Here is a 13,516-nt window from a genome sequence, read left to right as displayed (position 1 = left end):
CAGGTATATATTTTGGTTTTAAAACTTTTTTCTTTTTAAAAATATTTCATAGTTAATATTAACTGTGAAGAATTGGAATTTAATATAATCCAACACTAGTTCTTTGTATTTTAGATCATAAAAAAATAATATCTTAATATATTTTCAAGTTAAACAAAAACCATTTTCACGCAATTTAGCTTAAGATTTAAACGAAAGGGGAATTTTCATTGTACTTGCTTTTAAATTAAACATGAACATCAATTTTATATTGATTTATTCTCGCCTATCAGGGCATTTAGATTTTGAATTATTGATCATAATTATTCTAATCGAACATACGGAAAAGGATGATCAATAAATTTTTATTTTCATTTAAAATCAATAAATTATGTTTTTTTTTTAAGAATAATTTAATAAAAATGTAAATTATTTCAGAGGTTTCGATGGCTGTAGTGTAGAAGAATAAAGCTTTTTCAGGGTGAAATTTTGTAACTTTCTATAATTTGATAGTAACTTTATTTCATAAGGTTAATTTTAAGTTTTGAAGATTTAAAAATATGTCGAAAAAGAATCTGAAAGATTTTAAAAGCATGTTTTCGGATTAAAATTTTTTTGGTTTATCGAATTCTCAGTATTTTTTAGAAGAATCGAAAATAATTTAAATCTTGAGAAGATTCAGAAAAAATGTTTAATGAAATGTACATTTTTTTAAATTTCGAACAAAAAATTCTAAAAGAGATTCTAGAATAAAATCAAATCAGAATGATAAAATTATAAAAAAATCGATTATGCTTGATAAATATTTAAAATTATACAAAGTTAATTTGAAACTTGTGAAAAAATTTTTTTAATGTATATTGTTTTAAAAACTATCCTCAGGATAATTTTCTAGAAGGTTTCAAAGTATTTCTAAAAAATATTCAAAAAAGAATCTGAATGATTTTAAAGCAAAGTTTTTTTGCCTTTAAAAATATTAATACAAATTTTAAAAGACATTTAAAAAGTTCAAAAGTCTTAAAAGATTCCAGAAAGTTGAAATTTGAAAATTAGAAAATTTTTGTAGAAAAAAAAACGATTTTGTACAATTTGGTAAAAGAGAAGCTTTTTATGAATTTAGAAATATTTTGAAAGAATCAAAAAATTTTCTCTAGATTGTTAGGAAAATTTAGTTCTTTTCTGGAAGATTTTAGGACATTTTTTTTATTTTGTAGAATTTGACAAAAAATTTAGTTTCAAATATTTTCAAGTGTAAAAAAATGAAATAAAATTATATTTTTTAAACAAATTTAATTAATTTTAATGAATTCAGTTAAAAAATTGCTTTTCGGCACAATTACTTTGATGAAATTTAGTTTTAGATTTAAGACGAACAAAAATTATACTCGAGTTGAACTTTTAAAATAAATATTTTACTATTTTCATTGTTTATTTAACAATATTTTTCAAGGTTCAATGTTTTTCTCGCTCACTTGAGGTAAAAGTTACAACTATTATTTAATCCTAATGAAATAGGGCTTATTTGATTCCTTTCAAAATTCTCTGAAAATCTCATTGGTACGTTTTTATTAAAAAACTTTTATTAATGGGTTATAAAATATTTGTTTTCGTAAACAATAGGTTTTCATCAATACAATTTTTTTAATCAAAAAGGACCAATAAGATTTGCAAAGAATCTTTTAAAGAGTAAAATAGGCAACTTAAATAAATAAATTCTTAATTAATTATTATAGAATTAATTTAATAAATAAAAAAAATAATAATAATAAATTAATAATAATCAAATAATAATAATAATAATAATAATAATAATAATAATAATAAAGAGCCTCGGTGGCTCAGTTGGTTAGACACTCGTACTTCACCTCAGAGGTCCGGGGTTCGATCCCTGAGCCGGTACCTCTGGAAATTTTTCAATGTACCTTTATCCAGGTTCTGGTGGTTCGAAACCCACCTTAAGCTGTAGGTCCCCCCATCATGTACTTGACTGCAACCTAGTCCGTCAATGATGAGGCAAAACCAGGCTTTGTCCAATACGTCTGGGCAGACTTCTCTTATCAGATCACTTGATCGCATTATAAAAATGCGTCCGTGACTGATGGTATATACCGTTACATTCCCGTGCAAAAATGATCAAATAAAAATCCATCTCTAACCAAAAATGCCTTCGACATTTTAGGCAATATAAGCCTGTGACAACATTTCAACACAGAAATGTTTTTTTTAAGAATAATGCGAATAATGCTCTAAGAAATCATCCAGAAGTGATTGTTGTCACCTCCAACGCTCGTGGCAGCTCGTAATTGTATACCTACAACATCAGCGCAGGAGGTTTCAACCATCGTATTAAATTATTTGAATTAACTTATAACATTCTAATCTCATCAGCCACTTGACTTAGTCCGTGGCTATGATGTATAACCGGGTTTACCCGAGTAAACGTTTAATAAAAACAAATAATAATAAATAATAAAACACGTAACTTGTTTATTAATTTGAAAATCCGAAATGAATTTAAATTAATCAATAACTGTATATTTAAAAATAACAAAAAAAAAGAAAGCATCGACAACAGTAATTTGTTGATTGTGAATTCTCTTTTGTTAAAGCTCTTTCGGCATTAATGAACACATTTTCATCATGTATCTCGTGCTTCGCACTCGAGTTAATCCTTGAAATTGCATATCATTCCCATAAATGTATATATGTCTAATTTAATTACGCTTGAATAATAATTTGTTGTGGTTAGTAGAAACGCACTGGGATTCAGAAAATTGGCATGGAGCGGATGTGAATTTTCCAATTTATTCACTTGACTTTCAGGTTATCTTGATTATGGGTATATGCGGATGCTGCCGAAAAGACGAAATTTACCGAATGAAAGTCGAAGATATCGAAAAACAAGGGGAATTACTGTTTGTCCGAGTTCCTGATACGAAAAAAGGCGTTTCGAGAGCTTTCATCATTGGTCAAAAACTCGTCCCCTATGTAAATAAATACGCAGCGCTTCGTCCATCGCACGCAACTGCGAAGAATTTTCTCCTGAATTATCAAAAAGGCAAGTGCACTGTCCAAGTGATGGCCAAAAACAAAATTGCAAAAATTCCAATGAAAGTAGCTTCTTTCTTGCATCTTGAAAATCCAGGAGAATTTACAGGCCACTCTCTCCGCCGAAGCTCTGCAACAATATTCGGTTACTCTGGAACGAATATGCTGGAGTTGCGAGGCTTCGGTGGATTGGAATCCGAAACTGTTGATCAAAGTCACATTTGCGATTCAAGTCTAAACCCTCAAATCAAAATTGAAAAAAATCTTGAGGTCAACGAACCACCTCGAAAAAAACTTGCAACTGAAAAAAAATTCGCTGAAGTTCAACGATCCCCTTAGGGCCATGTGAGCGTAAATACAAATTTTTTTCACATTTTTTTCAAAATACGATTTATGTTCACGCGATATCGAGTTAGAAAATTGGAAAATTCAATAAGCACTAAGAAACTCGTTTAGTGCTAAATTTTTATAATGATGAAAAAAGCAAAGAAAAAACTTTAAAATTCTAAAAATTTAAGATCAGGCAACCGTTTCTTATTGAATCTTAATTAATTTTCCAAATTTGCAACTCTATCGCTTATCATGTTAACGTAAGTTGAGTTTGAAAAAAAAGTAAAAAAAAATTGTTCAGATTACGCTCACATGGCCTTAAGAAGCTTTCAAACATCAATAACTTTACCAATGTGAGGATAAACTATAATTTAAAATAAAAAAGATTTTTATGTAATAATATTAAACATGGAATCATATAATTAAGGTAAAAAGTGAATTTTTAATAAAGGAATTTTGACAAAAAGGATATAACATTTTTTTAAATTCTTTTATCGATCTGAATTATAATTGTTGGCAAAATAATGACTCAGAAGTGATTTTGTATGGACCTGGCATAGCTGATTGAAGGTGAGTAGGTGTTATACACGAAAAATTGCTTCACAAAACTTAAACGCATTTTTTTCAAAACAGTAATTTTACGATTGGCGGGGATTGTAACTCAAAGACTATTTAACCGATCAGTCTGAAGTTTAAATATGTTCTCCTATGCATCAATAGCTAGAACTTAGACTATTATGAAGAAGATTGATAAAGATATTCTTTAATTTTCATCTTGATTTTTAACTGAAAAAATTGGATTTTTGACAAATAAAATCCTAAGGTTCACCATTTCGTAAATTTTTACCCGAAATAAATGATCGTGGTCTATTTCCTAGTCAAACATGTACTCTTTCGAATCCCGTTTGATTTTTTAGTTTCAGAAGTCTTTTTATTGACCACAAGAGCACCGAAAAAAATATGTAACTATATTAGTTCAATAATGCCTTGAACTAATACGCTTTGCACAAATTAGAACTCAGTAGGTAGAAAATTCGAACTGGATCTCTTCATTTAATTTGTAATTTAATCGGTTTGAGTATAAAACCGACGCTATAGCAATACCGAATTAAATCGATTAAGTATTGAAATGGAGCAGTTCTTCATGTAAAACTCGCATCATTCATAAGTTGAATATCAGCTGTTATAAAGCATCGAAACAGATATTATTCCACTTTTTAATCGGGTACGTAACGAAATTGGAATCACAGTGCGTCGATATAGATACACTCGCTATATTTCGCTCCGTGCGACTCTGCTGGTTCGAATAACGACGAACAGCGAGGATCCAACGAATCTGTAACGTTTAAATTTGAGAGCACGCGAGATTTGATATTTAAATAATTATTCTTTAATTTTTCCCAACACATATTGTCCGGCGGCCTCAACTCAGCGCAACGCACTGTATTTCAAATTTCGTTATGTACCCAATACAAAAGTGGAACAGTATCTGTTTCGATGCATTAGAACAGCTGACATTCAACTTATTAACGTTGCGTGTTCTACATGAAGAACTGCTCCATTTCAATACTTACTTAATCGATTTAATTCGGTATTGCTATAGCATCGGTTCTATACTCAAACCGATAAAATTACAAATTAAATGAAGAGATCCAGTTGGACTTTTTTACCTACTGAGTTCTAATTTATGCGAAGCGTATTAGTTCAAAGTATTATTGAACTAATATAGTTACATATTTTTTTCGGTGAAACAACTATAAAATGTTCATAAAAAAGTATGTAACAATTTTGTCTTGTTTTTTAGGTTTTATATTACATGTATGAAAATATCCAATACTAGAAAGTCGATTTTTGTGTTCATTTACCAGCCCATTAAAAATCACAAAAATTAGAAATCGAGAATGTGGGGGGTACCCTTAATTTGTCGGTTTTAGGATAATGTACCATTTCGAAAACGATTTTTTATTATTTTTTATTAATTGCATTAATTACCCTTTCCTGCTAAAATTCAAAAATTAATTATTGCATTTAATAGTATAGAAGATTATTTATAATTTACTTTTAAATCAGAAAATAATAACACCTTAAATTCTTTAGACCAGAATGAAAAGAAAATAGAGCGACAAATTATACGTTTTCATCAATGCAAATAAAGGGTGGCCGCTGGACCTGGAAATCAGGAAATGACAGTGCATTTATTGTTGGACCGGAAATTTTACAAATTTTTTGAAAATCTGTCCAGCTTCAATTTTAACCGTGTTTTAAATAATTATCTAAATTGTTATAGTTTTCAATGATGATATCATTCAGTTTATAATGCGTAATTCGAAAATCTTTCACTTTAAAAATGTTTTATTTTAATTTTTAAGCGTACATTTTTATTTAAAGAATTTAAAAATGCAGTTTTAAAGACTTGAAAATAAAAAATTATAAATGTTTGAAATAGATGATTTAGGATTAAAAAAAAATTTAGTCCTTAAAATTTGAATATAAAATAATTAATAAATTTTAAATTGAACTGTACTTTAAGTATCAAAAAGTAAATAATAATTGATTTTACAAGACGATTCGGAATCGGTTCATAATTTTATAATTTCCAGATTTAAGCTTTAAAAATTAAACTGTTTAAATTTGAAAGTCTTATTAGTTAGATAAACGTCAACACCCGATTGAAACTTTATAAACTATTTTTAATATTAAAATAACGTTGAAAATTTTAAATATTGTTTCAGTTGAAAATATTCCATTTTTAAACCAATTTGAAATTTTTTAATTAAGAAAAATAAAAATTATTTAATGTTTAGAAATATCTGACTGTTTATTTAAAATCCGTAATTACAAATGCAATAAAAAAACCAAACTTTCAACGCTCCAATTTTAATTAATTAATTTTTTAATTAATTTAAAAGAATGTCCAAAAAGATTTATAAATATTTACGAAACTATGAAAAATGAAAGTGGAAAATTTGAAGCAATTTTTTTTTTATATTTTGCTTAATTTTTTTAAAGGATTTAGGAAAAATGCGAATCATTTTTTTTTAAATTAAAAAGTTCTTAAAAAGTCTCAAATTTGATTTAAAATTTGAAAAACGTAAAACAACATTCAGATTTTTCAAGATTTTGAAATAAAATTTTAAAGTGTTTTAAGGATTTTTAAAATATTTGAAATAGAAATAATTGAACTTTTAATTTAAGAAATGTTGAGTTTATAAAAAAATGTAGTTGTTCAATTTCTAATGTTTCTATCTTAAAATTCCCTAAAATAGTATAATTTTGAAATTTTTTAATTTCATTAATTGATTCTTTAATTTAGAGCATTGAAAATAATAACGTGGATTTACATTTTTGGGTCTGAAAAAATGTATAAAATTCCCGGTCGATAAATAAATTAATTATTTAAAACGGCCACACTAAAATAAAACGGTGCCGAAAAAACATTTTAATTAAATGTCAGATAACAATGTTTTATCAGGCATTGTTGAAATTCAATTTATTTAGGGTTAACGCATTTAAGAACTCCTAAATATCTTTCAAAATGATTCGAATTTTTCCTAAATCTTTTTAAAAAATGATACCAAATTAAAACAAAATGCTTAAAATCTTCCACATTCATTTTTCATAGTTTGGTAAATCTTTCTAAATCTTTTTGAAGACTCTCTTAAATTAATTTTTCAAAATAAAAAATCATTTTCAATTTTCTTACGAATTTTAAGGAAATGTGTTTTATTCTTTTGAAGTCCTTCAAATTTGAAGTCGAAAATTTCTAATTTTTCATTTTTTTTAGTCTTTAAAACTGCATTTTAAAATTCTTTAAATAAAAATGTACGACTACAAATTAAAATAGAACATTTTCAAAGTGAAAGATTTTCGAATTACGCATTCTAAACTGAATGATATCATAATTGAAAAATATAAGAATTTAGATAATTATTTAAAACACGGTTGAAGTCAAAGCTGGACAGTTTTAATTTCTAAAAATTTGTAAAATTCCCGGTCAAAAAATAAATTCACTGTCATTTACCGATTTCCAGGTCCAGCGGCCACCCTGTGTATGCATTGATGACAACGTATCATGTGTCGCTCTATTTTCTTTTCATTCTAGTCTGTGCTGTCTGCTCATCACAGCCACGGCCATTGAAATGTTAGCGCGGCTCTCCTACCACTCCCCCATGCGACGGTCCTCCGCAACGAGGGAGCCAAGGCTACGCTCCGTGCGCAACTTCAGACTACGCTCATCCGCTCTCTGTATATCAATTAACAGAAAATGGAGATTTAATTACCGATTGGCACAAAAAACCTTCATAGTCAGGTCAATATTTGAATTACAATTTACATCAATTTAACGGAAGATTGGATTAGTTCAAGGATTAATAGATAGATGTATACAACGAAGTGATTATACAAATCTAGTAAAAAATTTAAAACGGCTAAAAATCAAATTACTGCAAAATAATCATCCATTACCTTTGACCGAAACTGTCCTTAAAGAAAGAATATTTTTAATTAACAGTGGTTTTCGCAAACCTAATAAATTATTAGATAATTATCAAAAAAACTGATCTTCGTGTTTCGGTACCGTACGTAGAAGGCTTATCAGGCAGATTAAAAAATGCTTTGAAAAAATTTGGTGTTAATTTTTATTTTGAAAATAACCATAAGTTAGAAAATTGTGTTAGAAATAAAAAGGATTTTGAAAGAAACTGAAAACTTATCAAATGTAGTTTACTTAATAAAATATCAAGGTTGTGCTAAAATTTATATTGGTGAAACTGGTAGAAGGTTGAAAACAAGAATAGCTGAACACAAAAGAGATTGCAAAATGTGAAATTTAAACACGACTTTCTCCCAACAGTAATTCTATAAACAATTTTGAGAAATGAATAAAAAAAATTGCGTATAAATCTAAAAACAGAAATACATAATATAAGTCATTGTTACAATAGTACAATAATATGTAATATAATGTATAATATGATAAAAAATCCGCTCTGAAAAACTAAAAAAAAAAGTAATTTTAAATCATTAGCAGCCTCTTTTATTTTCGAGGTTTCCTAATTTAATTATGTATCTATTTATGTTTTTTTTTTCAATTTTCTTTATCATGAACCACTATTTTGTCGACTTCGAAGATTTTTTAAGGTAAGAAGAAAACATTTTTTTTTTTCGACCTCCTTGAAAATACGCCATGGCATGCACATGAAGTAGGCCTAATGTGGCCACTTCCAGCCCAGTGGCCTTCGCACATGCGCACTTCATCGCCGGACCAACATGAAACTTTACGCCCGCTACACATACACTGCACCACGCAAGTCAGACACCCGGCAGAAGTTCTAATATCATATGATGTCAATTGAAGTGCTTTTTCTTTAAATCCTTTCATCATTAAATATTTACGAAAGGGAAAAGGAGAAAATAGTCAAGGGAAAAAGAGAAAAAGATAGAACGGAACAGGGAAGGTTTGAAAGGGGAAAGGAAAAGTGAAGAAAAAAATAATGAGGAACCGGAAAGGGGGAGAAAATGGGGGAAAAAATAAAAGAGGGAAGGGAAGAATAAGAACAAAGATAAAGGGAATGGGAAAACAGAGAAAGGGGAAACGATGAAAAGAGAAAATAAAAAAGGTGAGAACTGACAAGGGGAATGGGAAAAAGAGAAAAAGGCTGAGGGGACCGGTGAAATGATAAAAGGGGGAGGGGAAAGAGAAACAGTAAAAGGGAATGACGAAAAAATAAATGGAAGGAACAATGAGAAACCGAAAAGGGTGAAAAGGAGCAAGAATAAGACAGGGTTGGAAAAAAGTAAAAGGGAAAAGGGGTGGATGGAAAAAATAGGGTAAAGGGAACGGGGAAATGAAGAAAGGGAATAGGGAAAGGATGATCCAAGGGAGTATGAGAAAGGAGTATAGGGGTAGGGCAAAACGAGAAAGAGGAAAAGTGAAAATGGTGAAAGGGAGAACTAAGAAAGATACAGAGATTTTTCGATACAGAACTTGTCTGATCATGCACAGCAAACTTCCATTAATTGTTTCACATGCTTGTTTTCAAGGAGGGTAGGACAAATAGTATAGTGTATATCAAAAGCGTAAGGCTTTTTTGTCTCGTGTGACTTGTGCCCTCGCTTCGCTCGGGCGTCAAGAGCTCGCTCGTCAAAATAACCTTCCTTACGCCCTCGATATGCAATGTAATATTTTGTACTTCGGATTTTTTGTATTCCATGAATTTTTAAATTCGCTAATTTTTGTATAATTTATTTCTTTATTAGGTATAATTTGCCTGAAGATGACCGATAAATTAGTAAAAAAGTCGTATATTTTAATATGATTGTTTTTAATTAAGGATTAAAGAAATTTGATTTGGATCGTCCCTGTCTTTTTATTTATCCAAATTGATCGTAAAACCGAAATAAATTAACTTCATGTTCCTATTAAGCTAATAAAAATCGATTGGTTAACGTTATTTGAATGTTTTGTATTTGTACTGGGATCTTCTTTGGATGATAATTTAACTTTTTTTAAAGATTTTTTTTAATTAATCTGTTTTAAGAGAAATTTCATCTTTCTTAAATAAAAATTCGAAATTTCGGTTGAAAATTCAAGTCTTCTTTGAAAGTTTTTTTTTATTATTATAAAATTCACTTTTAGCAGAAATTACATCTTTCTTGGATAAAAATGCTAGTGTTTGGTTGTAATTTTAATAATTATGTTGAAAAGTCATAACTTTTTATTGAAAATTAGGCTGTTTTGTTGAAAATTTTACCAATTCATAGAAAACGTACTTTTTGTTTAAATTTAAATTTTTGGTGTCGAAAAGAGAACTGAAATCTTTTCTAGCTGAAAATTCAACTATCAATCGAAAATTCAAATTTTAATTGCACAAAAAATAATAAAAAATCAAAAAATTTCATCCTTGCATTCAAACTACATTGTAAAAAATACGTTTTCAAAGTGGACTTCAAAGTGTAAATTTCCACATGTTGTCTAGAATGACGTCTCTTACAGGTTTAATTCTATGACTTTTCATAAATTCATACGACGTGTTGAAAATCACTACGTTCAGAGTGGGTAAAAAAAGGACTAACGCTGTACATAGTAAAATTCCCCAGACTGGTAAAATTACTGACTGCGCATAAATTTCTATTTTCGGACGAAAATTTCTCCCCTTTATAGTGATTATAGATTGGTCCGTATAATATTCCACATTTTTATAATTTTCGCGATAGAGCTTTTTTTCGCTTGTTTGTCGGCGTGTTATAAGCGAAGGTACATTTTAGTTTACAAACTTTATAGCTCGCTTTCAGCGAAAGCATAAATGCGAGTGACTGATTTTAAATTATAAATTTTATGCCATATAAGCTTCCGTAACTATAAATATATTCTTAATATGATCTTAATGATTTAAGTATTTGAAGTTAGGCTGATATTTTGGAGAGATTTTCCACTTTCCGTTGTTTTATTTAACAGTGTATGCAAGATACGACAAAAGATGAATGGACAAACATTTTGCGCACAGAAAAATTCTGCGAATTTGTTTTTTTTGTTTTGTTTTTTATAGAACGTGCAGTTTTTGTTTTATTCGTAAAAACAGCCTTAAAATAGAAAAATTAAATTTTTAAACAAACGACATAAGCTACGAGAAAAATAAAGAAAAAAAATTTGTTAATCCAAAAAGGAGCTACAAATTTGTTGTCAATCACTTTTTAATAGGATGCGTAGTTTTGGTTTTAATCGTGAAAAATAATTTTATAAATTAAGAAATTAAATTTCCAGAAAAACGACGCAAGATCCGAAATAAAATTATGCACAAAAGTTGGAAACCCAAAAAGATGTATAAATTTGTTAAAAATCATTTTTTTAATGAAACGCGCAGTTTTTTATCGTAAAAAATAACATTAAAAGCAAAAATCATTTTTACATTCACACCAGAGAATTCATAGCATTAGAAAAGACGAACAATTTATCCTAAGGACTTTTTTGATAAAAAGTAAATTACCAGAGTTATATCATTTACAAAATTCCAAAAAACACACGAAAATGATAATTTGAAGCTAAATAACGCACGTTATGAAAAGAAAGTCAAGAGAAGAAAAATTTTTCTTTTTGAATGTCCTACAAGATTATCATAACAACTTTTTGAATTTTGTTGAAAAATCGAAAATTCAAATTTTGACAGCTAAAAAAATAATGAAAAATCCAAAATTCCATTTTGCTGTCAAAATATGTAAAATATGCCAAATAATGATTGAATACAAATTGAAATTGAATAGAAATGAAAATACGTCTGTTCCAATGCCAATAATGCGTATTATGAATACTAATAATATAAATTTATTGAAATCATATATTTTTCAGAGTAGCTAAGAATAAAACTTAGTATAAAATAAGGTGTTACGCCATTAAGCCATTTCTCTTTCGGGGTAGGCGTGACTCACTCGGTGGGGAAATGAGTAATGTGGAGAAGGGATAGAGAATTTTCAGATTGCTCCAGAATTCTCGTGTTATTTATGTAAATAACACGTTCGTTCCACAACACTGCTCCGACCCAGGTTGCTGATCAATCTCTCTAGCAATCACCCCAAGAGAAGATCCAGTCGTTATGTAAGAGTACCCACTTGGGTCCATTAGTGGCCAAGGTCTTTTGTTTCAGGCTCACTTTACTGACACTCTTTTTATTAACTATTTGCCGCCATACTTTCCTGTCCTGGCATACTTCTCTAACTATAATAATAACACTTTCTTACGTGATAATTTAATATCCACAAGGCCAAATTACTTCAACCATGGCCCATTTAATACAGAATTTAATTAACTTTCCAACCGTGAAAAACAAATTTTATTACCTATATTCTAGACGGCGCAAAATCCTTTCAAAGTCAAGGCTAATTTTGAATAGGTCAGCAGATTAGTGGTCCGATACTATTTGTCGGTAGCATAAAAGATCAGAATAGTTAATAAATTTAACAAACCTGCGTCTCCCTTAACTCCATCGGGACCAGGATCTCCTTTTGCTCCATGTACTCCAGGTCTTCCTGGTTCTCCAGGCTCTCCTTTAACACTCAATCCTCTTTCACCTTTATATCCGGGTTCGCCATCTCTGCCAGGCTTACCATCTAGTCCAGGGAATCCCCGGTCACCCTAAACAAATTATGCTCAATTATTATTAATTAATCAATATTAATATACAGCTTTTCTGTAGAAAATCTCAACTTATTATTACGTACAGCGTCTCCTTTGGTACCAGGGAATCCGGCGAAACCTTGTTGCCCTTTTTCTCCAGGAGGTCCTTCGGGACCGAAAGGACCTACTCGACCAGTATCACCTCGAATTCCCTTATCACCCTTTTCCAGTTTTAGTTGGCTTAGCGAAACATGTGCTGGTGTACCCGGTTCTCCTTGTGCTCCTGGCACTCCTGGCAAACCATCTTTTCCCTAAAATTAATCAAATTGAAATCAATTAATTCTAGCATTTGATTTTTTAACCCCTGTGTGGAACTTCTTCATCCAGTATCCATATTGTTAGACACTAGAGATTCTCGGGTCTCACGTCTATTTTTACCATTTTTAAAATAATTTTGCATTTGAAATCGTTTGCTTGTCATTTATTCGAATAAATAATTATCAAGATTCCGTGCTAAATTCACAAGACAACATTTTGAATGCACAAAACACTAAAGCAATTAACCTATATTAGTGAATAATTAATACAATAAATTATTAATCCACTCAAAGTTGAATTTTTATGAGGTGAGTACTGAGTATCCAGGTACCATTTCGAATACCATGAAGTCGATTATTTTTGCACACAAAAAATCCTAGATACATTCTGAATACACCATTTTCTTTTTATTTAGCTATATAATAATAATAAGCAAAAGTTTCAGTTTTCTAACTTGGTATTTTTACGGTATTAAAACTATAATCAATATCTATTTAAACTACTATTCTTTAGTCTAAAAATACTTAAAATCCTTATATATTTACCACAGGCTTCACCGGCAATTCTCTCAAAAGGAAAACCAACGTTTCTTTATGGGGCTGAATATTTTCGGTTGAATATTCTATTACATTTTTGGTTATACAGTCTGTCAAGTTAAAGCGTGGGTGGCTTTACTCGCAGTCGGTAAGGTGTATCGACATGATTTTGGTGTCAAAATATTAAGAAGAGCTC

The 13,516-nt window shown here is 29.6% G+C and overlaps 1 protein-coding gene across 1 annotated transcript in view; it reads right to left on the bottom strand.

The window, feature by feature from the left end:
- The window catches only part of LOC117180550 (collagen alpha-1(IV) chain), a 117,069-nt gene that overhangs the window by 60,853 nt on the left and 42,700 nt on the right, over positions 1 to 13,516 (bottom strand). The window contains exons 11-12 of the mRNA XM_033373046.1: positions 12,571 to 12,777; positions 12,316 to 12,484 (exon numbers count right to left, since the gene is read on the bottom strand). Of these exons, the coding sequence (XP_033228937.1) occupies positions 12,316 to 12,484; positions 12,571 to 12,777 (376 nt within the window). The remainder of the gene's footprint in view (positions 1 to 12,315; positions 12,485 to 12,570; positions 12,778 to 13,516) is intronic.

This window comes from Belonocnema kinseyi, chromosome 9 (genome assembly GCF_010883055.1).
Source record: "Belonocnema kinseyi isolate 2016_QV_RU_SX_M_011 chromosome 9, B_treatae_v1, whole genome shotgun sequence".
NCBI classification, from domain to species: Eukaryota; Metazoa; Arthropoda; class Insecta; order Hymenoptera; family Cynipidae; genus Belonocnema; species Belonocnema kinseyi.
The sequence above is the reverse complement of the archived record's forward strand: the minus strand, read 5'-3'. Positions and strand labels throughout refer to the sequence as shown.